This window comes from Notamacropus eugenii, chromosome 7 (genome assembly GCF_028372415.1).
Source record: "Notamacropus eugenii isolate mMacEug1 chromosome 7, mMacEug1.pri_v2, whole genome shotgun sequence".
NCBI lineage: Eukaryota > Metazoa > Chordata > Mammalia > Diprotodontia > Macropodidae > Notamacropus > Notamacropus eugenii.
Genome location: NC_092878.1, coordinates 27601125 through 27626204, shown reverse-complemented (window position 1 = coordinate 27626204; position 25080 = coordinate 27601125). Strand labels below are relative to the sequence as shown.

At 52.7% G+C, this 25080-nt stretch overlaps 2 protein-coding genes across 5 annotated transcripts; one reads left to right on the top strand and one right to left on the bottom strand.

The window, feature by feature from the left end:
- The first annotated feature begins 1419 nt into the window (after window positions 1-1419).
- Window positions 1420-11557, top strand: LTK (leukocyte receptor tyrosine kinase). Of its 3 annotated transcripts, XM_072623870.1 has the most exons (20): window positions 1420-1552; window positions 2737-2880; window positions 3143-3308; window positions 3579-3729; window positions 3859-4005; window positions 4165-4324; window positions 4431-4613; window positions 5555-5653; window positions 6459-6611; window positions 7294-7392; window positions 7545-7740; window positions 8092-8182; window positions 8621-8685; window positions 8975-9104; window positions 9309-9406; window positions 9651-9743; window positions 9877-9978; window positions 10197-10331; window positions 10441-10531; window positions 10897-11557. In XM_072623870.1, exons 1-20 carry the CDS (start codon window positions 1510-1512, stop codon window positions 11278-11280), a joined length of 2730 nt encoding a protein of 909 aa, XP_072479971.1. In that variant the 5' UTR covers window positions 1420-1509; the 3' UTR covers window positions 11281-11557. The 3 variants fall into 3 exon arrangements, with proteins under 3 accessions (XP_072479971.1, XP_072479974.1, XP_072479972.1); XM_072623873.1 differs by lacking the exon at window positions 3859-4005; XM_072623871.1 differs by lacking the exon at window positions 10197-10331.
- Window positions 11558-12076: 519 nt separating this feature from the next.
- Window positions 12077-23509, bottom strand: ITPKA (inositol-trisphosphate 3-kinase A). Of its 2 annotated transcripts, XM_072623874.1 has the most exons (8): window positions 22873-23509; window positions 15255-15311; window positions 14011-14107; window positions 13654-13870; window positions 13305-13509; window positions 13067-13168; window positions 12857-12928; window positions 12077-12753 (listed from the first exon to the last, which is right to left on the bottom strand). In XM_072623874.1, exons 1-8 carry the CDS (start codon window positions 23374-23376, stop codon window positions 12550-12552), a joined length of 1458 nt encoding a protein of 485 aa, XP_072479975.1. In that variant the 5' UTR covers window positions 23377-23509; the 3' UTR covers window positions 12077-12549. The 2 variants fall into 2 exon arrangements, with proteins under 2 accessions (XP_072479975.1, XP_072479976.1); XM_072623875.1 differs by lacking the exon at window positions 15255-15311 and having other exon boundaries at window positions 22873-23501.
- Window positions 23510-25080: the final 1571 nt, after the last annotated feature.

The window sequence follows — 25080 nt, the reverse complement described above, 5'->3', positions numbered from 1 at the left end:
CCCATACCATTTTGACACCAACAACACACATTAATGTCTCTGTTTTCCCAAAGCCCATTCAACAGTTGTCATTTTGGGGTCAGTTTTGCCAATCTGATGGGTATGAGATGGAATCTCAGAGTTGCTTTAAAATGTAAATTTCTCTAATAGTGATTTGGAGCAAGTTTTTTTATATGATTCAGGATTAACTTTTTAAGTCTTCCAGGGATGTGGCCCATCTCTACGCAGCCAGTGGCTAGCTGCCCTTCCCATTTAATCAGATTACTCCTCCCCACATTTTGTGAACAGTGACAAGGCCTATATTATCTGAATATTTTGACTTTCTAAAGTGCACCCAACAAACCTTAACACTTTGGGACATATTACAATACCAACAATTAGCTAATTGCTAATAGCATTTTTATAGCACTCTAAGGTTTGCATAGCACTGTGCATGTGTTGTCTCATTGGATTCTCAGGACACCTCTGTGAGGGAGGTACTATTATTATCTATTATGCCATTACAGAAAAGGAAACTGAAGCTGAGAGAGGTTATGTGACTTGCTCAGGGTTGTAGCGAGTAAGTGTCTGAGGCAGGATTGGAATTCTTCTTGATTCCAAGTCCTGCATTCCATGCATTACCCCACTTCATGCCTTAGATTTGTGTCTTAAAAAACTCAAACACACAAGCTTGAGAGATAAGCAGGGCAGGTAATGACCCTACTTTATAGCTGAGGAAAAAAGACTCAGAGAGAGTAAGAATTTGCCCAAGTTCACACCAGAAGGTAGAACTCAGGTCGCCTGACTGCCTAGTTAGTCCAGTGCTCCCCCCTCCCCCCCCCCCAGTGCACATCCTTGTACATGAAATGAATGTGAGAAAAGGGATTTATGGCATGGGTGTGTAGTATGTAAGGTGGGTATGTAAGAGGGTGTAATATGCAGTGTTAGTTTCTGGGCTAACAGACCTCTAATCCAGAGACTGGATAGAATAATCACAAAGTTTAAAAATTACACCTCAAGAGTCATACAAAACCCCACACTCCATCTCTCCCAGGATAAAACTAGCTGACATCACACCTGACAACTTGCTATCAATGAAGCCCAGGGAAGGACCGACTTCGTTGTCCGACTTCTCTGCCTCCGAATTTCCTCCTTAGCTCCCTAGGGCATCCATGTAGCTGGGGCCCAAAAACCCAGGGCATTATGAGGGGCTGCTTGGCTTCTCCCCATTCTTAACCTGTCATTGGTCAGAGGCCAAGGTGATTTTTGGTCAAAATTGGAATTGGTTCTTTGAGGATTTGGCTAGTCATATGCTGGAACTTGGTGCCGACTCACTGTGCCCCCTCCGCTTCCCTGGTTCCTGAGCTGCTCTGACCACGGGTCTGAAACGGGTGTGGCTGGGGCGGGCTCTAGGACCCTGAGGTACCCTGGGGCTGCTGGACACTCCTATAAGCCTCAGGCCGTCTGACAGTCCAGCACAGCGTCTGCGGAGTCCTTGCCCGCACCTGGCTGGCCCCTGCGGGTGGGGTGATGGGAGGCCTGGTCCACTTGCTGCTGTGGCTCAGCTCTGGAGGTAAGCGTCATAGCCACCGACCGCTCGTATTCAGCACCCGAGGGGCCCCACCCAGCCTCGTCCCGTGTTAGGGAGGTTGGGACAGGAGTGAAGACAAGCTGAGTCTTCTGGCATGCAAGCCCAGAAGCTCCTACTCTCCTGCAACCTGTCAGGGTGGATGGGGGTAGGCAGGGTCGTTGGGAGGGACCCGGAAACCTGCACCTCTTAGGTCCACAATAGGTCGTCTCACAGTGGCCAGGGCGGGTAGTATGGCCCAGATGACCCCTCCACTTTTTCTGCGATGTCTCTTCTCCAGGGGCCCTCTCCCTGAGTAGTGCACTGGATCCAAGTCCCAGGAGATCAGGGGCACTCCTGGCTCCGGTCCTTTCGGAATAAATTTGAGACCCTGGGGAAGCAGGGGGAGACTCGGTTTGGGGGGAGCCAGGGGAGAATGATGTGAGGTAGGGAAGGGGCCCAGCCCAGTAGGTCACTGAGCTGATGGGGAGGCAGGATCAGTACCTCTCCGAGCTCTGGATTCTGCCCACCAGGAACAACAGCGGGGGGGGGGGGGGGGGGGGGGGAGGGGGGGGTGTCAAGCGCTCGGGAGAGGGAGTGGCCATACTGATGGGTATCTCCTTGTGCACTTGTGGTGAGGGTCTGCATGGTTTTGCCAAGGCAAAGCGTCAAGGGGGTTCTTCCGAGGTCTTCCTTATTCTTCTTTTCATGCTCAGTGAATCATCTCTATCTCTCCCTACTCCTCACCTTACTTTGAAGGTAGAGAGCTCTTTAACCCAAGGTTAGGAAGCAGGTTTTGACGAGTTTCTGTGCCCACCACTAATACCGTCAAATCACAGGGATTATAGAATTTTAGAGCGAGAAAGAACCTGAGATCATCTAGACCGGGGTTCTTGACCTGAAGGAGGGAAAATTACATCTTTATTTAATTATCATTGATTTTCTTTGTAATCCCCTGTATTTTATTTTATTCTGAGAAGGCATCCATAGACCTCATGAGACTGCCAGAAGGTTTATGACAAAAATGGCTAAGCGTATCTGACCTAGGCCTAATTTTACAGACCAGGAAACTGAGGCCCATTTCCTTGCCCAGGGTCACACAGCCGTTTGTGGCAGGGCTGAAACTCCAGCCAAAGCCATTTGCCACACCTTTCTAATCCCCGCCTGTCATGTCTGGATTTCTTCTGCAGGTGTCATTGTCTGCTCTTCGAGTTCCGAGTCTCCGGTCCCTTCCCTGCCTCCTTCTCTGACGCCTCCTGTCCCCAGACTCCAGAGGACTGGTGTCGCCTCCCAGAGTGGCACTCAGGAGCCAGCAGCTTCCCATGGCCTTTCCGGTGAGACTTCGGGTGTCCCTGGCTGCTCCCTCCCAAACCCCACAACTCCCCTCCTCCGGTTCTCCTAGTCTCACAATCCTGACTCACGCGCAGACATTTCTAGCCCCACCGACGTCTCACTGCTGTAACTCCTGGGCCCCCCCAAAAGAAGCCACGTTGGGCTCGCTTTTGCAAGCCTTTCGAGACCTCAGCTATGAGCAGCTGAACAGGACGTGGGTGGGTCCTCAGTGACCGTCCCCCTCCCCTCTGTCCCCCGGACTAGACGGCCAGTGGCAATTCTCCACCTGCGGAGCTAGCGGGAGGCGCGGCCCCACGCAGGCTCAGTGCGACGGGGCGTACGAGGGCGGCAACGTGGCGGTGACCGTGGGAGCAGAGGGCTCCCTCCGAGGGGTGCAGCTCTGGAAGGTGCCAGCCCTCGACCGTTATCTGTAAGTGCTCGTCCAGGGACTGCCCCCACTGCGTTAGGAAACGATAGGGATGTAGAGGTGAAGCAAAGGAGCACGGATTCCGCCCGTCAAGCCTAGGACCCCAGCCCGCCGTGGCCTGACCTCGCCCCCTTCTCCTCCCTGCGCCACGAAAAACCAAAACAAAACACCAAACCTTTATGGAGCTGGAGATAGGTCTGGAGAGCGGTCACCGTGGGAGGGATCTGAGCCCCGGGTGGGGATGGCTAAGGAGCCAGGGCTGGCTTCCCCCAGGATCTCTGCCTACGGGGCCGCTGGAGGCAAAGGCGCCAAGAACCACAACTCCCGCGCCCACGGGGTCTTCGTCTCGTCCGTCTTCACCCTGCGCCAAGGGGAGCTGCTCTACATCCTGGTGGGGCAGCAGGGAGGGGATGCCTGTCCCGGAGTAAGCAGTGGGGGGTATGGGAAAGGGCGGGCGCGGGGACGGAGACCGCCTGGAGTGTTTAGGAAGCGGGCTAGGAAACGGGGAGCTGTCGGAACCCACTGTCTGTTCTGTCCCACTCTGTGCTGGCAGGGGAGCCCGGAGAGCCAAGACGTCTGTCTCGGGACGTCCTCAGCAGCGGAGGAGGAAGAGAAGGCGGCTGGAGCCCCAGGGTTCCTGGGTCCCAGACGCTGGGCTGGAGGGGGCGGGGGCGGGGGGGGCGCCTCCTACGTCTTCCGGGTAGGTCCCCTCTATTCCCCCGCCGTCCCCAGGGCTCCCTGGATCCTTCTTCCTGGCTGTGTCTCCATCCCCAGGCCCCGAGGGCCCTCCTTCATCCTCCCGGCCCCCGTGAAGGAGGGCCCTTGGGAGCACCCCTGACAGTACCCATAACTTTCTCAGCAGCTGCAGTCCGGAGAACTGGAGCCTCTGCTGGTGGCTGCAGGCGGCGGGGGCCGAGCCTATCTTAGAAGACTACAGAGAGGCTCGCTGAGGGCGACCCAAGAGAAGCTGGAGAACCGGACCTCTGCTCCTGGGAGAGGCGGGAGGGGCGGGGCCGCAGGTGAGAGGGAGCCCGGGACCCTAAATGACCGGCTGGAGTGTGGCGTCGCTCCCCAAAACTTCCTTGGGGCTGCCCGCCCCGGCTCAGGCTCTGGTCCGTTCTGCAGGTGGAGGAGGCGGATGGAAATCGGGGGCTCCCTCGGCACAGGGCGGTCGCTCGCTGCTGGAAGGAGCGGAGGGAGGCCAAGGCTGTCCCGGAGCTTGGGCTGCGCTCCGCTGGGCTCCTACCGGCGGCTTTGGGGGCGGGGGCGGGCCCTGCACCGCGGGAGGCGGCGGCGGAGGCTACCGGGGTAGGTGACTTCCCAACAAGGCTGACACGAAGAGAGGTCTCCCTGAGTTAAGGGAGTGAGGAAAATCCGTAGCTCGCCCTATCGTTGGGCACCACAGGCGTAGCTATGATTTGTGGGATTAAGGAATCAAGAGCTAATGATTTAGGGCTGCAGGGTGAGAGGAGGAGACAGCAACCAAACAGCAAAATATTGTCTTTAGCTTTTAAACTCTCATTTCCCCTACTTTCCCTTTGAGGACCCTGCTCTGGGATCTACCAGGCAAATGGACTCCCCTCCAGCAGCCCAAAGAATCCTGATGTACGACCCTTCAGTTTATCTTTATCTCTACCGTCGATGTTCATTTGAGTATGACAGGGTTTTTCCTGGCACCCCTAAAATCACACATCTTGTTACATTATAAGCCCAGTAAAAAGGAACCCATTTTTTAGAAGTAGGAGAGAGGCATCCGAAGGAAAAACTTATTAGTATGCATAATGTGATTTCAGGGCTGCCAAGAAATCCTTTGTTTCATAAACAAACATCTCTGAAAATGTTAGAGTTGAGACCCATGTGAGTGGCTTTCTCCCTTCATACACAGACAATGGAATTGTTACAACATTCACTTCCTACTTTCCTCTAGAAACCCCTCAGTTCTCCATTGCCCAATATCTCTGCTCTCTTTCCTCAGATTTGCAAAAAAATGTGTGCTAGATAGAAAGAGCCCTAGCCTTTGGGATCCTGGAATTTTGTGACCACTGTGTTATTTCAATGGATTTGCAGTTAAATGACCTGGGTTGGAATTCCATCTGTGTAACGCTGCGATTGTTACTTAAACTCCCTGAGTCTGAGTGTCCTTATTTATAAAATGAGGAGGTTGGACTCTGTAGCATCTAAGGTCCTATGACTGTCATATATCATATGTCAGAGTCTGTACCTCCATCCCTTCCTCCCTCCCACCACAGGGGGTGATACTTCAGAGACAGATGATCTCTGGACAGATGGGGAAGATGGTGTTTCCTTTGTACATCCCAGCAGTGAGCTCTACCTGCACCCTTTGACAGGTGAAAGCCTTCACTCTCCTCATATTCCTAACCTTTACCCTTAACCTCGGAAGCCCTTTGCATTCGCAACGTAATAACATCTGCACTTGTTGTTCAGTCCTGTTTGACTCTGTGACTCCTTTTGGGGTTTTCTTGGCAAAGATACTGCAGTGTTTTGACATTTTCTTCTCCAGATCATTTTTACAGATGAGGAAATTGAGGCAAACAGGGTTAAGTGACTTGCCCAAGGTCACAGAGCTAGTAAGTGTCTAAGGCTAGATTTGAACTCAGGTCTTCCTGATTCCAGGCCTAGTGCTTTATCCTCTGCATTACCTAGATGCCCCAGCTGCATTTATACTGCATTTAAAAAGCTTTACATACGTTGTCTAATTTGATCATCACAATAGCCCTACCTTTGAGACTGGTTCTATTACTGTCCCCATTTTTACAGAAAAAAATTAAGTGACTTGTCTTGGGTCATTCTTTGGATATGCACCTAAGACAGATTTGATTGACTTCAGGTGCTCTGTCCCTTATGCCACACCGTACTTCCATCAGATATATTGGGTCTGAGGTCCAAAGGGAGCATATGTCTGTTTTGATCTGAGCAATGCTTCACTGATGGGACCTTCAAGGCTACTTGATAATCCCTTCTTCCGTCTGCAACTTTGACAGAAACCTGGTACAGCTCTAGGCTCATGAGTATCCCTAATGGAATGGCAAGAAGGGCTCTCTCTGCTTTCCCCCTGCTTTGTGGCGAGGCTCCCCCAGAATCTCTCCCTTGATTCCATATTACCTTGACATTTCTTATTCTGGTGCTCAACAGTCACAGAGAACCATGGTGAAGTCCATATCAAGCTGCACCCTAACTGCAGCCACTGTCCTCTGAAAGAATGTCTTTGGAAGGCTGAGCTCAGAGAGGCTGTTTGCATGTGCCCAGAAGGCACCATGTTGATTGGAGATAACGTTACCTGCACAGGTACCACTGTCCCCTCACTACCTCTCCTCAAAGTATATGATCTCACCTCAATCCCTCTTGCAGCACTTTCAGACAAGATCACACAAAGTCCAAGGCAGGGTAGGGCTAAGATACAGCAAAGATGAACAAAGAAGCTACATTTCCTCATCTCCTTCCAGTTGGGGTGAGGCACAATCCATTAATGATTAGACACTCCAGAACCTTAACTATGGCAGGGTGACTGGGACTTTGTCCCAAGCTACCAAAATTTTGAAAAAAAGGTGCTGATAACATTTTTAGTCGTTCAGCAACATGGAAACAAGCATGCTTAGAACCTAGCTGCCAAGAATAATTAGTTAAAATAGAAAGATACCAGATGGCAGCTTTGTCCCACCCCTCAGGCATGCCAGGTGAGCTCTTCTCCAACCTGGCCCTGCCTTGATTTGAAGTGGCTTTACAGTGTTCAAGGATCTCTGCCATGTTCTCCACCCTACCCCCACACAATCCTAGGAAACATTTTGTGCCAATTGCCCCCAAGTGCTAGAAATTTCTGGTTATGGCTATAAGGGTACCTTACCTTGAATAACCTTCTAGGTTGGAAGGATTTAAGTTCAGTTTCCTGGGAAGGAAACTTTTCCTTTCTGGGATATTTCTCATATAGATATGGTTAGGGGTCTAGCCATAATTGGCCTTCTTTTCACAGAACTGCCCACTCCTCTGAGTCCTATGATTCTGACCATGGTGGTGGTGGTGGTGACTTCAGGCTTGAGCCTACTGCTGATCTGTGGAGGTCTGATAGTAGGTAAGGAGCACCTAAGATTCCATCAGAGGCTGTACTGTGCTAGGGGAGCCAAGCCCAGGGAGGCAGGGCATTCTTGGGGGAGGAGAGAAGAGCCTGGAAGATGGGTTTTGTAATATTTATACCATGTAAAATCCCATGCTTGCTGTCTACAGCACACCATCAGAAGTGGTGGGGCTTGTGGGGATCAAGGCTGCCACGCAACGAGTTCTCTCTCAGCAAACTTCGAACCTCAGCCATCAGAACTGCCCCCAACCCCAACTACTGCCAGACTGGGCTTTGTCCACCCCTACCCTTGCCCCTCCCACCAGGGCTTCTTGAGGTTCCCAGAGGCAATATCACTCTACTCAGGTGAGACTCCTCAAAGCTGTTCCCCTAAGGCCAGTACTACCTCACCCCACACAATCCTCCTCCCCATCCCCCTTTCCTTCCTTCACACCCTCCACTGCTCTTGTTCCTCGACAGACACAATCATTATTTTCCAGGACTTGGGTTTTAAGGAGTGGGAAGGTTTCAGGGGGCCACTAAGAACTTAGCCACTCCAGGTTGGTGGACTGAACTCAGCTGAGTATGCAGCAGGTGCTCAGTAAATGTGTGAATAAGTTAAATACAGGTTCTTGTTCAAGCTATGCAATTGCCACTCCTTTGCAATTCTTCCCAGATCCCTGGCCTTTCCCCTGATTTTGCCTTGTTTTCCTACAGAGCACTGGGACATGGTGCCTTTGGTGAGGTGTATGAGGGGTTGGTGGTAGGCATTGCTGGTGGCCCCACTCCACTTCAGGTGGCTATCAAGGTGAGAAGGATGCTTAAGATGATCATAAGACAATAGACTTAGAGTTGGAAGGAACGTTAGAAGCTTTCAAAGCCACCCCCATCATTTTATGTTTTAGGAAACTGAAGCCCAAGTTGACCCAGTGTCACACAGCTAGTGTTTGAATAGCACTCTGTCTTCTACACACTTTATTATATAAGGGAGGACTGAAACAAGCATTTATTAAGCACCTACTATGTGTTAGGCACTGTGCCAAGCTTTACCAATATTATAGCATTTGATGATAATGATGCTGGAGGAAAGGGATGCCATATATGGCTACTAGGATCTAGAAAGGGGGATTAGGGGGACTAGTTAGGGGGACTAGCTCCTCTCAGGATGTTGACCCTGTCTCTTCCCCAGAAGAGTGATGGTGTCTCTCCCTCATCCAATCTTTTTCCTCTTTCACCTTCCCCTTAGACCCTTCCTGAACTCTGCTCCCAACAAGATGAAATGGATTTCCTAATGGAAGCTCTCATCATCAGGTATCCTTTAGGGCTTGGGGGATTGGATGCCTGACTGAGAGAGGAAGATCTAAGGGGAGGCAGTGGTACCTGCAGACTCCCCTGGTTTCATGGCTGATTCCCAGTATCTGGGGTGGAGGGAGTGAACAGAAGGGACATCTCTCATTCCATCTTCTCTAGCACCTAGATAGTGGCACATGCGTGTGCGCTAGTGTGCACATCTCTTTCTCTGTGACTGTATTTTTGTGTCTGGTTATGTGGTGTTGGGTTTTTTTTGCACACTGGTGTGTGGGTTTGTATGTGCCCTCAGTAAGTTCAGCCACCAGAACATTGTGCGGTGTGTTGGACTTAGCCTCCGGGCTACACCTCGTCTCATCCTGCTGGAGCTGATGACTGGTGGGGACATGAAGAGCTTCCTGAGGCACAGCCGACCTCACCTGGTGAGCAGCCCTCCCCAAAATACCTGTATCCATGAAATCTTCTGAGTCACCTTCTGAGTGCTCCCTTGCTCCTACCTGGAGATGCCAAGTTCCCCATCCAGCCTAAAAAACCTCTGATTCATCTTTGGCTCCATCCCAAGTCCCCATCTCTCTGGCCTTTGGGCCCTTAGATGGAATGATCCTCCATCCTCCTTTGGTTCCCAGGGCCAGCCTTCCCCTCTGACCACACAAGATCTACTTCACCTTGCCCGTGATGTGGCCCAGGGCTGTCACTACCTGGAAGAAAATCACTTTATCCACAGGTTGGGAAGACTAGGGGGAGGGAATATGGTCTCAGGGGGACACAGCACCTTAGCCCCATACCCCATGGAATCTTTAAGTCTGACTGTGTACATCACAGGTTGGGGAAGACAGATAAAGAGGAAAGAAATATCTTAGGAAGGAGAAACAAAAAGTCCTTGTGTCCAGGGGCTAATAATGGGCAGGGAGGTTGGGGATATCTATCAGGTACCTCCTGTCCTGGGAACTGAAGCAATGGCTCTACAGGGATATTGCAGCCCGGAACTGCCTCCTGACTTGCAGTGGGCCTGGCCGAATAGCTAAGATTGGTGACTTCGGGATGGCTCGGGACATCTACCGGTGAGGGGAGCTGGATGATACCTAAAGGAGGGAAGGAGAATGTACCTATAAATGGTTGGAATAGCAAGAACAGAGGGGATCACATGTCCTGCGGAGGATGTGTTGACACCAATTTCATGCTTCCTTTTTATAGAGCAAGTTATTATCGAAAGGGAGGCCGTGCTATGCTACCTGTCAAGTGGATGCCCCCTGAGGCTTTCCTGGAGGGCATATTCACCTCTAAGACTGACTGCTGGTAACCGTATCCTATCAGCCCAACCCTAAGGAGAGGCATTCTGGGCTGGGCTTTTCCTTTGCTTCAAACATGGGCTCATTGCAATGCAGCCCTAGCTGGTGTCCCTCTAGGACCTGAACATGGCCTGGAGTGAGGGGGTCTGGGGGAGGCACGTGATCCAATAGCTTGAGGAGGAAAGCCTGAAGGTGGTGTCAGGCTGATTCCTGGCTGTGGCACAGGTCTTTTGGGGTCCTGTTATGGGAGATCTTTTCACTGGGCTACATGCCTTATCCTGGTCGCACCAACCAGGAGGTGCTGGACTTTGTCATTGGAGGAGGCAGGATGGACCCACCTCGAAGCTGCCCTGCTCCTGTGTGAGTAATGGGTGCATCTGGTGGATGATGCCCAGAGAGGTGGGAGTTTGGGGGTGGGAGCACTTAGCCAGCCACTGCCTCAGGACAGTAATACCTAGATTCACTGCAGGTACCAGATCATGACCCAGTGCTGGCAACATCAGCCTGACCACCGACCCAACTTTGCTAGTATCCTGGAACGGCTCCAGTATTGTATCCAGGTGGGTTGGCACAAGGAAGCTTCATACTGTTTATATCTGGGGTCCTAGGATCATAGACCTAGAGCCTGAAGAGACCTCAGAAAGAAACCATGCAGTCCAACCCCCGCATATTACAGAAGGAAACCAAGACTCAGGAAGGTCATAGGACTTGCTCATTACACAAGTGGGATTTGAACCCAGTCCCTGATTCCCAAGTCAATGAATGCTTCTCCTGAGGAGGTCTCAGGTCACACACAATGGAAACTATGAAAAAAAGAGAGGTCTAAGAGACCTCCTCAGATCTCTGAGTAACACTCATCCCCTTTCTCAGAACTGAATTTCTCAATAACAATGAAGTTAGGCACAACCATCCTCTCCCATTCCAGGACCCGGATGTGCTGACCACACCTCTGCCCGTGGACCTAGGGCCAGCCTTGGAGGAAGAGGGCATCTCTGTGCTGGGAAATGGTGTCTCACAGCCCCTGCTAGCTACTGGCTGCATGAACATTCCCCAGCCTCAAGAGCTACGGGTTGACAATCTTGAGACTTGGGGAGTGAGTTCCCCTGGCTCCAAGCCTCCTAAGTCTAGGGGGCTCCAGCTGCTGGACAAGAGGCAGAGTCTATGGAATCCCACATATGGGTCCTGGGCCTCCCCAGGTGCTGAAGGTGAAGACTCAGGCATTGAAGAGAGCAGCACTTCCTCCCCCAGCCCCTCCCCTACCTTTCCTAGCTACGCTGGTCTCCAAACCCCACTTCCCTCCTGCCCCTGACTCCCCCTTCCTCCTCCCTCAACATGCGATGATGGGTTATGCTGCTTGTCAGGGTGAGAGCTGGGAAACAAAAGGGGAGTGTCTCAGGCTGACCTGGAGGCACCTAGCTCATCATAAGCCAGCACAGTCATCTCAGCTTGACCCCCTGTAGCTGTTTCCTGAAGTTGTGTCAGGCCTGGGATTTCAAAATGGGGCTTCCTTTACCTTTGTTGATTCTGCCCTCTGAACTTGTATCTATAGTGCACCGGAATAAAAAGCTAGGTTATTGTGTTGGAAAGGTAGAGCCACCTTATCAGCTAGGCTCCATTGTCCAGGCTGCTGCCCAAGTGAATGGCTACAGGCCCGACCAGGAAAGACAAGTCTAAGTGCACAGCTGGCACTACAGTTTCTGTTCCCATCTGGCTGCTTCAAGGCTGACTTTAGCCCTCACCATCCTTCTCTTCCTTCCAAAGCTTCACCCTCGCTCCTGGGCTTGGACAGACAGTACTGCTGGCTGGGAGAGAAAGGGGTGATAGGATTACAGATTATGTTGGATGGTCTCAGAAGTCACAGAGGTCACAGAGCTCCCTCCCTCAGTTTACAGATGAGGAAACTGAGACCCAGAGACGTTAAGAAACTTGTTCAGGGTCACACAGCTAATGTGTCTGAGACAGGGCTGAACCCATATCTCCACCACAGTTAGTCTTTGTATTACACCACGCAGCTGGTCAGGCCAGGCCTTAGTAATAGCCAAGGTTCCTTTCAAATCCCAAATTGTTGGATTCTACGGGAGGGGAATGGGGCACGGAGACACAGGATCCTGCATCAGTTAGTTTTATTGGAGAGGGAAGGGAGGGAAGAGAGGCACCTGCCCCTCCCCGCTAGTGTTGAAAGGCCAGACCATACAGGTCAGTTAGGAAATAAAACTCCCAAATCAGATCCTTTCCTCCCCCCTCCCCATGCCCAAAGGGCTCGGCAGCAGTCCCTCTCTCCCAGGGCTAGGCAAGGGGAAGGAGGAAGAAAGAAACTGTTGCGCCTTCCTCTGGATTAGTGTCATTCCTCTTTGGGAGGGCCGGAGCTCTGGCATATGTACACTCCTAGCCGTCAGTCAATCTGCAGGCCCCCCCTTCCCAGAGGAGGCCGGGAGTACTGCAGGCTCTGTCTCGGAATCCTCGGGATTTGCAAGCCTGGATTCCTTAAGTCTTGTGCATGCAAGACCAGCGGGCAGCCGCAGCCCAAGGTCTATCCTATGGCGGCCCGAGGAACTCCGGGGTGGGGATGGGATTAGCCTCATCTCTCAGCCAGGCTCGCCAGGATGCTGATGAGATTGTCCAGCCCCAGGAGGTAGCCGTCCTCTCGGTTGCCTTCTTCCCAGGGCCGCCTGTGGTCCAGGGTCTGCCCATCAGGCAGCTGAGTGGTCTTGCCGAAGTCAATGAGCCACACGCCCGTGCGACGGCTTTGGTCGTGCACGAAGAGAAGGGAGCTGCCGATGACCTGAAACGGAGCAAGCTCAGCGGCCACTAGGGTAGCAGACCGTGCTCCACGAGGTCTGGGCCCCCGCCCCGCCCCAGCCCACCCTACCCGGGGCTCTTCTCACCTCGTGTCTCCGGAAGAACTCTGACACGCTTAGGGTGTCTCTGATCTGTTGGAGTCGGTTCAGATATTTCTTCTGGACAGGGGAAAGGAAGGGACAGGGTCAGAAAAAGGGCAGAAAAGGGAGAGCAGAGGGTCTGCTCCAGGTTATGACTTGGGATCCCAGATTCTGAACATCCCCATTCCCAGCCCCACTGCCATCCCCGGCTCTCACCAACACCTCGACATCCTCTTCTACAAACTCGGCGAACACCCGAAGCACCTGCTCGCGACTTCGGGTGGTCTTGAAGTCGGTGCTGCAGGACCCATCAGCTTTCTAAAGAAAGCGGGCAGGGAATGAGCGGACTGACAGAAGGGAAAGGGGTGAATGGGCGCAGGCTGGCAGAGGCTGGGGGCCTTGGATGGCTATTGAGAAGGCTGCGTGGAAACGCGGCCGGAGGCAAGGCGCTCACCTTGATGCCCTCGATGCGGAAGCCCAGCGTGGTGCTGGAGCTGATCCCCTCCCGCCACTGCATGTAACGCGGCTTGGTCACGGCGCGCTGCGCGTGTTCTTCGTCCGTCGGGGCGGAGGGGTCCACGGCCACCATCTTCTTATACATGTCCTTGCGAAGCTTGGGCCGCTCCCGCGCCTTGGTCAGCTCTTCTTCCAGGTAAGTCCTGCCGTAAAGGTGCCATGAGACCACGGGCGGGAGACGGTGGGGTGAGGGAAGACGGGTAGCTCTAGGTCTGAGACTAAGGCCGGGTGCCATCCGTGGCCCTCCTCCCTCAGCCCCTTCCCCGGCCACTCCGCGGGGCGCTCACCTGACCCCCATCTTGCAGTCAAGCACGCAGGGCCCGTCGAAGCCGGCCAGCAGGTCCTGAAGCTGCAGGTAGCTTTCGCCGTCGCGCTCCACCACGCCGTGGAAGGTGGGCACACAGCCCCGAAGCGCGTCGCCCATCAGCCGCGTTAGGCAGCTACGCTCGGGCTCGGAACAGCGCTTCAAGATCATCCCGTTGGTTCCTGCCGCCTTGAAACTTCCTGAGGAGTGACAGGGCCCTCGATCAGCCCCCCTGCCCCAGCCAGGATTGTCCCCTTCCTCGTTCCCTCCTTCAGCGCCCGGGGGAGGCCGGTGCCCTCCTCTACTCAGCCCGCACGTCTGACCCGGTTCGGCTGCTCACCCGTGTGACCAGCCAGCTGCACCCAGGCGTAGCGCTTTTTGAAAGGGCTGATAACCGGCAGGTTCACCATGGTTCGGATCTTCTGCCAGGGGTTTTTCTGAGGAAGAAAGATAAGGGGACAGGAGTGGGTTCTAGTGAACTCTCCTGTTCTGGGTGGGGCTCTCAGCCTCACAAACTTAAGTGCTACGTCCCACGGCCCCTCGCCTTGAGGTCTACTTCCCGCCGCCTTCAGTCCACAAGTCAGAGAACTCTCAAGCTAGGAGCGGGAGACAGGGACACAAGGTCTAGGGTACCCGCCTTGGGGGTGGGGGTGGGCGATTAGGAGGGAAGCAGTACCCTGGCACAACTACACCGTGAGTACTGGGTCCTACTCTCATGGTGTCTTCTCTTCTGTTTTAGTATCCAGCTAAAAGCCTTGCCTCATTCTTATCTGACAGCAGTCGTGGGCACTGGAGCTCTGCCACGTGGCTAGGGACCTTAGGGAAGTAACGGAGATCAAAGTATCCGGCCTGCCATACCCAACCTAGATGGGATTGCTATCAGAGCAGGAGCAACCCCAGAGATTGAGTAAAATTAAGGAGAGGGGACGTTTGTGGACAAACTCTCCCGGTGCCAGTATTCTGACCAGCTTCATTTGTCCTTCTCCCCTACCCCTGCCCTCTCCATTCACCCCGCCCCAGATCTTCGCTCCCTAGTTATCAGTCTTCTTCTCCACACCCACCCCACCCACCACACCTCTGCTTCTTCTCCCTCTATAAAAACGTGGTGTCCCGGTTCGCAAAGGACATTTTTAAAGTTATCAGACTGCTAACTTAAACCCATGCCCGGCACCGGTGTTAACCATTTAATTCAATCAACTAATTAATCAATTAACAAACATTTATGAAGCTCCTTCAACAGTCAGACACAGTGCTAGGCACTAAGGATAGAAAGACAAAAACAGTCTTTTCCTTCCAGGAGCTTACATAGGGAGAGAGGCAAGCAGGGAGGGGAACGACAAGTAAAGACAGACAGGTAAATACTATACATATATAGAAAGATAGGCAAACACACACACATATGTGACAGACCTGTGATTTCGTCTGTGTAGGAAGAATTTCCTACATGGATACAGACTGGCCTCCTCTCTCCATTGTAGTCCTAGAGAGCTGCCTGGCCACTGATAATGGCTGCTAGCATTATATAGAGCATAAGATTTGCAAAGATATATGCATGTATAATATATCTTTAGCTCTTGGGCTAACCTTTGAAGGAAGCTGGGATTCTGAGGATCGGAAGGGAGGAAGGAGTGCATTCCTGGCCTGGTGTACAGACAGTACAAAAACAGGGAAAGGGGAGATGGCATGTCATTTACAAGCAATAGTAAGTAGGCCAGCCTAACTTGAAAAGTAGAAGTCATGAAGGTAAATGGCTTGTTCCCATGTTCTCTTCCACTGATCTATAGCTTTTAAAAGAAGATCTTTGAGGATGGGGCAGTTCCTCAACCCAGGGAATCCTCGAGCTTTTTGAGAGGGAGACCTCCCTTCACTTCCTCAGAGCAGTGAGCCTAGGGCAAGAAAATGAGGTGTGAGTGCTATGCTTTATCAGCAGCCTTTTCAGATATGGAAAGGAGTGCTGGATCAGCAGCCCAGGGAGACCAGAATTCGAACCAGACTCCGGGCATTAGCTGTATGAATTTGGTCTTCTCATCTGTGAAATGATGAGGAGATAACAATACCACTATCTTACATGACTGTCTTAGCAGTCAGATCCCTCCCCCCAAGTTACCCAGTCTTGACATAATCATGTGCTTTATGAACCTTAAACAATTACCATATACCTCTAGTAGCTATTTTACAGGCATCTAGTTGGCTTAGTGGATAGAGCTCTGGTTTGGAGGCAGGAAGATCTGAGTTCTAATGCAGCCTCAGACACTCGCTACCTGTGTGACTCTGGGCAAGTCACTTAACCTTTGACTTAGTCGACAGAAGAAAGAAATGGCAACCCACTCCAGTATCATTGACAAGAAAACTGAAAAGGAGGTCAACAAAAGTTAGACACCACTGAACAACAAGAAACTATCTTACATACTGTTGAAAAGATCAAATGAAATGATTATGTCAAGTGTTTTATAGACCTTAAAGTGTCATTTATGACCTGGAGTCAGAAGACCTGGGTTCTCATCTCCATTCTACCATTAGCTACCTATGTAACCATGGGTAAGTCACTTAAAAGCTTCTGAGCCTCTGTTTCCTTATCTGTAAAATAATGGAGTTGGACTAGAGATGGGAGTAAGGTCTCATACAGCTCTAAATCCTACGATTATATGTCAGTGTTGAGAGGTGGGAAATAGAACCTGGCAGAGGTGTTTAGGGGAGGAGGTTCCATCCCCTCCCATGGCCTCAGTCATCAGTCCAGACAGAGATCTATCAAATAATGCTTTGAGATCAAAGGGAGATGAACTATCAGTGTACTTGCTAGGGATCACTGCTTCGTCTAAAGAAATGTATTTCCTTTTTTTTAAAAAAAAAGTAAATGTAGTGCTTTTAGCATTCATTTAAACAAAAATTTGCTTTTCAAATTCTCTCCCTTCCTCCAGTCTCTTCCCACCCACCACCACCCATGGAGAAGCAAAATGATAGCAATTATACATATGAAATCATGCAAAACATAGAGGAATGTGTTTCTGATGAGGAGAGCACCGAATGGCTACTCCAGGATCTGGGGTGGGGTAGGAACAGTCTCAATAGGCTTTTGAGCAGGAAAATCTCTATTACCTGCCCAGGGAGTTAGCAACCTAGCCATTCCTCACAGTCTCTAAACTAAGACATTGATGATTTCACCTTTGCAATCCTTCCCCAACACAGCCCTTTGTCTCCTCTTATACTGCCACCACCCTGCCTCAGGTCCTCATTTTCTCAAGCCTGGGCTACTGAAATAGCCTGCTGGTTGGTCTGTGCTACAAAGCTCTCCCCATTCCAGTCCATCCATCCTCTCTCCACTTAGCCACCAGAGATTTTCCTAAAGTGCAAGTCTCCCCAGGTCACAACCCCCATGGCTCCCTATCATCCCCAGGATCAAATATTAAAAAAAAAAAATCCTTTGGCTATCACTGTGCCTGGCACATAGAAGGCACTTAATATTTTTGACTGACTGGGTAACTCCTGGGGGAGGGATCTGGCCACTAAAGTGTGGTGAAAATAGAAGTCCTTGTCCTTTTCAGGGGCTCTACTCAACCTACCTGTGATGATCAGTGATGCCTTCCAGGGCTGGGAAATACAGAGATCGCACTTCAATTTGCAGTATTACGTAGCATGGCATAACATAAAAACACATAGAAGTCAGTGGGAATCATGGTGGATAGCTTTAGGTTCAGAGGAGCAGAGTTCCAATCCTTAATCAACTCACTTGCTCTCTGTGTGACCCTGGGCAAGTCTCTTATCTTTTCTGGGCCTCAGAGATTCCTCATCTGTAAAACGAGGAGGCTGGGCTACATTACCTCTTAAAGTCTATCTTATCTCTAAATTTATGATCTTAAGAATTAGCTTCGACTCCTCATCCTTTTAATTACTAATCTGTGACCTTGGACACAAGTGACAATCTCTCAGAGGCTACTTTGATTTCCTCACCTGCAAAATGGCGTTAACAACACACCTGGCTCACCTATCATACATGCTTAGGGTGATCAAAAGAAATATCGCGAGAAAAATCCCAGTTAGGTTAACTCCATTGTCATCAGATAAAAATGAACCCCCTTCTAAGTGCTCCCTCAATTATGTGGGTCAGGTATTTCACTTTTGCCTGGAGAGAATTTTAAGACACAGAAGGAGATGACTGCAAGTCTGGGATTTCCTCCCCACCCTCAGCAAAATGGATGAAGTTTGTCCTATCCCACCTCTCTGGATATCTTCCCCTTTGCAGCCTCCCCAGTGACTTTATTGGCCATCCAGGCCTCCACCAGGGCCAGCCCTTCCCCCTCTCCTCCCCACCCCCCACTCTAAAATTACCTGCGCTTCCACTGCACCATCAAATCAAAATCTCCATTCCCACAGGTAAGGAGAAAGCAATTTGCCTAATCAGATCAAGTAATTCACTTTTCACAGACCTAACCCTCCCTTGAGGGTATTTGCATTTGAAAAAAGTAGCTTGTGGACTATCCAGATGAATCTCTAATTGTTGGGAAGTGGAGAAAGTGTGGAGACTCAGTATGGCCTGCAGGCTACAAAAGCCTGTAGTGCAGTCAGGAAGACGTGAATTTTAGAGTCGTGCCACAGCGCAAAAAGGTGATGTGACCTTGGGCAAGTCACTTAACCTTTTAGTGCCCCAGGCCACTTTCTGCATTTATTGGAAGGAGCTTCCTTCCTTAAAAAAAAAAAAAGAGGGGGGGGGCAGCTATGTGGTTCAATGGATAGAGAGCACCAGCCCTGAAGTCAAGAGGACCTCAGTTCAAATCCAGTCTCAGACACTTACTACCTATGTGACCCTGGGCAAGTCACTTAACCCCAACTGCCTCCCCCCAAAAGGGAGCGGGGGGGAGAATATGGGAGATATTTTTGATCCCTGAAAGCCCCCTCCCTACCCTCTCTGCCTCTCACAAGCTCTGTGCTCCCCCAACCCATCCCAACCTAGGACAGAACAGAAGCATACAGGAGTATGATGAGAGGCAGGTGGGGGCACAGCCAGTGGGTGCTCGAGATGTGAGGAGGGTCTCTCGGGGGCAGCCACTTGCTGTTCTCCCTCTCTCGTCTCCTACCTCGCTTCCTACTTGGACTTGATACCATGCTGCGGAGGCGGGGTCGTGAGGGAGTCAGAGACCTGGACTAATGGTGGTGAGGGGGTTGCCCTTGGCTCGGGTCACTCTCAGTCCTTGGTTAAGTAAGGACTGGGTCCAGTACTTAGTACATAATGGTTTCTGGGCTCCTCAATGGCAGGGACTGTCATCATTCTCTGTATCTTCAGTGATTAGCACTGTGCCTGGGACATAGAAGGCACTTAATATTTTTGATTGACTGGGTAACTCTTGGGGGAGGGATCTGGCCTCTAAAGTGTGGTGAAAATAGAAGTCCTTGTTCTTTTCAGGGGCTCTACTCAAGAGTTTGAAGTATCCTCATGAGGTTGATTGCTATCCCATAAGCAAGTAGGGATGGAAAGAGTGGTTCAAGCAGGAGACTGCATGGTGAGATGGAATGTTCATAAGATTAGGAGTAGATGACCCGAGTTCAAGTCGTTGCTCTGCCACTTATCGGTGATGTGACCTCCTGCAAATCTCTTCCTCTAAATTCCCCATCTATAAAAGGAGTGGATTAGAGGATGTGATCTCCAGTCTTCCTTCCAGCTCTTGATCCTTGAGCTACCATTCTGCCTCCATCCAAGTCTCAGTTCCTAGCCCCGCATCACAGCCTCCAGACAAAGTCACAAAGTTTGGGAATATACCCCAAAGTGGCCAAGTCCCATCTCCCCTCTTCTAAGCTGGAAGCTGACTTTGCTCTCATGGTCCTAGCTTTTACACTCAGATCAGATTACATTGAAAAGGTCAGAGATGCCCAGGTTCCAGACCACTTGGCTTCCAGGATCAGGGGCCTTAGGTATAGGTAGGGGTATACTCCTTGGTGGCACAGATACGCAAAGAAGCAAACCTACACCCCTGTTTCTGTGCAAGCCTTCGCCTTTGCCCATCTGCTCCCCGCCCTCCTGAAAGTAGTTTTCTGGCACAACCCAAGTTGGGAAGGGGCGGGGGACCTGAGATGACTGTCGTTGGTAACCCATGCCTGAATCATAGCCTAGTGGAGTGGGCAGAAGCCAGCTCCAGCCTGGACCAGGCTGAGCAGGTATAGCTGTGCTGGGAGACTGACCAAGACTGGGCTAGAGTCAACAGGGGAACCCGTGCCCTTCTGGTGTTGGGGAAGCCGGGCCGAACCTGGGAGCCCCGCCTCCAAGCGCATCCGGCCCCTTCCCCCGGCAGGTGCATCCTCCCCGGGTGCCGCTTCCTGCCTGTGGCCAGGGTGATGTTGAGCCGAATTCAGTGTCATCGGGTCCCAGAGTAAAGCGTGGTGTAAGAAAAGACAGAAGGGATCCCCACAGGCTCGAGTCAGGCCGGGAGCAGGAGCAAGGCCTCGAAACTCCTGGGCGGAGAGGCAAAGTCCGCTTGTGTCCCTCCCCCGTCCCCCAGGCAGCTTCGGTCAACAGTCCCCAGCTCGCTTATCTCCCGCCGCCGCTGTTTGCCTTCGGGGAGGCCCACTGCAAGGCTGGGGGATGGTAAGAGATTGGGGAGAGCAGCCCAGGGTTCCCAAGGCCCGGGATCATAATAGGCTTTTCTCTGCCTCACCCAGTCCGTACTTAACCAAGGACTGAGAGAGACCCGAGCCAAGGGCAACCCCCTCACCACCACTAGTTCAGGTCTCTGGCTCCCTCACGACCCACGCCTCCCCAGTATCGTATCAAGTCCAGGTAGGAAGGGATGTAGGAGACGAGAGAGGGAGAACAGCGAGTGGCTGCCCCCGCGAGACCCTCCTCACACCTCGAGCACCCACCGGCTGCGCCCCCGCCTGCCTCTCAGCTGTCGGGTTTGAGTGGCACAGCGGCCGCCCCCGAACTGCTGCTACTGCTTTTCTAGTAGGGGGGATGGGAATAGAAAGGGGAGATGAGTCGAGACTAAGGCCTAAGAGGGAAGGAGACCTAAGGAGTCCCATAGCCTCAGTTCCGGGGTCGTCCACCCACGCACATTGCTTCGGCCGTCTCCTAGACTAGGCGACATGAGGCCTCTCCAGGCTTTGGCCCTGCCTGAGTCCTTAGGGCAACCTATCTTGTACTCAGTCACACCTTGGGAAAGGGAACGTGTGTGTTCACGAGCGCGCGCGTGCGCGTCCCTCTAAAAAGACTTTTATTCCTTCTTTTGTCATTAACCCCCTCAAAATTCCCAGGAGACAGGTATTTTTAGCTCTAGATGTTAGGGAATTGAGTCACGGAGAGATTACGTGACTTGCCCAACAACGTATACCAAGTTTGCCGCAAAGTCAGGAACCAGCACCGGGAGTGTCTTAAGCATAGATCTCCCCATGGAAAGGTCTGGCAGTCCTCTGCCTCTGCACCCCACTATTTCTACCCCTGTCCTATCCCTCGGTCCTGCTCATTTACTTCTGCTTCCAAGCGGCCAGAGAAGGTAGGCCAGGAACCACCTGGGCCAGAAAAGCCAGAAAGACCAGGTCCTGAAAAAGAAGGCTGCTTTGAACTGAAGGATCCTAACTTTCCCTCCTCCCTAGTTAAAGTGAGTGCTCCTGGCTTCCCTCCTCCTCTTCTTCCCCCCCCCCCCCCCCCCCGGCCCCTCACGCCACTCCCTGGGGCTCTTATGTAAGCTCGAGGATGGAACAGCTCTCTCATTCTGGCCTCAGTCATGAAACGTAGGCGCCTATTTTAAGTATTTTATAGTGCTTTGGTCAGAAAGAGAAAGGGACCGAAAAGACTGATACCCCGTTTGGGGTCCACGCGCTTGTGTGCAGCGTCGGGCACGCACATACAAGCGCATAGACTCAAGGAGGAGGCGGACTCCGCCCAACCAGTCCATGAGAGCAGAGTAGGACTGAACAAATCCCTAGGCCCGCTGACCCAAAGGAAAGTGGATCTGGGTGTGGGGAAGGGTCGAATGTGTCCCAGGCAGTGGCAGGGAAAGGGATTTCTTTGATTCCTGAGTTTTCTCATTTCCTGTAGACTCCAGCTAAAGCAGAAGCAAGGAAGAGTTGCTCCGCCTCAATTTACCTCCTTACAGAACGACCACCCGCCTCCCCTCCAGCGGGACAGGGTTTTGAACTACAGGTAGACTCGCAAGTCGAGCCCCAAGGCCTGGACTGAGGGGAAGGGTGGGGTCATTCCCCGCTAGGCAGGTTCTAAGCCCTCCCCCAACCCAAATGGTCCTCTGTTCCCACGTCTGGGAATAAGCTGCCTGCCGGGAACCCAGAGCAGACGGTGGCGGCTTTGAGAGCAGGAGCCAGGAGAGCCACTCCACACCCACTCGGGGAGAAAGAAACCGTAGCAACTGCGGAGGATGGGAAATACGACGTCCTGGGGTGGGGGAGGTAGTACTCTCCATTCCAAGAGCTACTGAACCCTTCTCCAGAATAGGACAAGTGAGCCTCTCCAGTACCTGGGACCCCTCCCTCTGAGAGCCAGAACTGGTGGAGTGTTATGTCACGCTTCACCATTAAATTCAATGCAATAAAACATTTATTAAACGCCTACTGTGTGCAAGGCCTTGGGTTAGGCACTGGGGAACGTAGCTCCGAATTCAAGCTTTTCTTTGCTAGAGCTTCCAGCCACATTAGGGGAAATCAGGCTTGGGGCAAGGGCTGCTGACCACCTACTCATTCTCCAGATATCGGTCCTGGAGTTGAGGCGCTATCAGGGTGGCCCATCCCTTGAAGAAGTTTCTGAGACATAATATCACTTTATCCATTTCCAGGGGCTCTGGGGTCCTCCCTCAAAACCTAGAGGGATCAGTCCGCCCAGGCTGGCCCGCCCACTCCCGGGTTGGGGGAGCTCATCTCTAATTTTCTCCTGGTACTACCAACAGGCGTTCTAGGGCTGATGGGCAGCAAACTGCCCTGGGAGCGGGATAGGGACCAAGGGGTAAGGGCGCTAGGGAAGTCTTCTAATGCAGCCCAGACCCCAGGTTTAGCGATCCCCTGGCGTTTGGCTTCCTCGTCTCCCCTCCGCTACTCCCAAGGGGTGCGCCTGTCAGTCACCTACCAAGGAGGTGACGAGTCCCTTGGGAGCAGCCCCCAGAGCTGTCGCCTCTTCTTGCCCTACGCCGCCCCCAGGATCGCCCCTGCCCCGCCTCGGTTCCTGTCTCCGCTCCTTCCTCCCCCCCTCCCGCCCCCCCCTGCCCCGTACCTGGACCACTTCTTCGGTCTGCTCCAGCTGCACGTTCCCGCGGCTCCGGCTCTCGCTGTCGCTCAGCAGATCGTCCTCGGAGTCCTCGGGCAGCGACGAGGAGCCGGTGGAGGAGACTGACGAGGTGGAGAGGCGGCGGGGCTGCTGCAGGTGCGTGGAGCCCGCGGTCTGGAGCCAGCCTCCCTCCGGCTCCGGCGGCCCGGGGCTCGACGGAGCCCCGTCCGGCTCCTCCGCGGTCACCGTCAGCTGCGGGATCATCACCCGCGCCGGGGCCGGGGCCGGGGCTGGGTGCGACAGCCCGTTAGGGACGCGGCCCCCGCGCCGCTTCCCCCGGGGAGCCCGAGGGCCCCCGGCCGCCGCCGCCGCCGCCGCCGCGGCACACCGAGCCTCGAAGAGCTGGCGCAGCTCCCCGACGCTCCGCCGCGGGGCCCGAGCCAGCCCCGGGCTGCCCTGCCCGGGGTCCCCCGGCTGCGCCATGCCCGTCGGGCCGCCGGGGAGTGTCATGTCCCGGGCGGAGCAGCACAAGCCGAGCCCACCAGCCCGCGGCGCCGCGGGGACTGGGGACTCGAGGCGCCCACAGCTCCGGTCGCCCCGGGGGGCGGGGCTGCGTGGGGGAGGGGCTAGCCCGCACCAGCCCCACCCCCTGCCCGCTCCTTTCATTTTCAGAGAAACCCTCGGGCTGGGCTGGGCGGGGCGGGGGGGAAGGGGAGGAGGGCGGGCAGAAAAGAGGGTCCCAGCTCCGCCCCGCGCTCTGGGAAACCCCGCGGGGGACTGCGGGGGCGGGGCCCGGGAGGAGACGCGAAACCCGGGGCCCAGCCCCCCGCGGCGTCCGTGGGGAGGAGGCCCACTTCCCTCGACTCAGTCTCCGCCTCCGGGTGTTTGGCTGAGGATACCTGGAGGTCTGCCCAGTCCCCAGCCCTGCGTTCCAAGGCTTCGGGGCTGGAAGCGATTCCGGGGAGGGGGCGGGGTCCGGGGGCTTATTCCTGCCCAGACCCTCAGCTCCAGAGCATGTGCCTTTACCTCTGTACCGGAGGAGAGGCGGGGCGGAGGAGGAGGAGGAGCCCAGACCTTCCTCATCCACCTTCCCTCTTGCACTCCTTGGCTATGCCTCGCTCAGATTTTTCTCCACTCGCTGCTGTCTCCAATGCTTCTCCAGGTTCTGCCCAAAGTTCTCTGCCACCCGGCTCTCCTAAACGGTGTGGGAAGGAAAGCTAGGCACTTTGCCCTGGAGAAGGAGCTGAGCCACCTAAGCCAAGGTCTCTTTTCCAGCTAAGTTTCTCCTCCCTTTGGCATAGAACAAGGTCAAGGGGCGGAAACCTTCCCTCCCCAGGTACCAAGAGCGTCACAGTGGCCTGGGAGCACAGCCCATGGTTGTGGAGACCCTGGAGGGATAAGCGGTCCCACTGATTGCTCCTTAAATCCAAAGCCCGTCAATATAGGTACAGTACTTGCCCCAGGAACTCAGGACTGGGAGTTAAAAGACCAGATTCTTGTCCCAGATCTCGCATTAACTAATTGTGTCACCTGAGGCAAGTCACTTAACCGAGTTTCCTCAGCTATCAAGTAAATTGTAATAAAAATATACAGCATCTACTTTACAGAGTTGTTGTGAGATAAAACAAGATAGCATATGAAAGCTCTTTTTTAAAAAATCTTGCAAATGTTAAGGGATGCTTGGCATAGTAGAAGGAGTTACATCAGGCCTCAAAAAGAAAACTCAACCAGGGTTCACATCATGCCACTGATACTTCGTGGGTGACACTGGGCAAGGCTCTGTGAGCTTTTCCTAATCTATAAAATGAGGATCACTCACCCATCCCACAGAATTGTTATGAGGATCAGTTGAGATGATAAATGTAAACCAATTTGCAGACTATAAGACTATAGATGTGAGCTGTTATTATGTAGAATATAATGTCATGAAATATGAGTGCTGGAAGGGACCTTAGAGAATCTAATTTTAGAGATGCAGAAACTGAGGTTGTGACCTCTCTGGGTCTCAGTGTCCTCATCTCTAAAGTAACAACAACAACAACTTAAATTTATAGAGCTTTATTACTGATAAATCACTTTCTGTGTGAGATGTACAAGTATCATCTATTTTATAGACGAAGAATCTGAAGCAAGTTATTTTCCTAGGGCCACACAGTTGGAAAAGGATTTGTGATTTTAGAAGTGTCCTGCGTCTTTTCTTGTGTATATTACAAC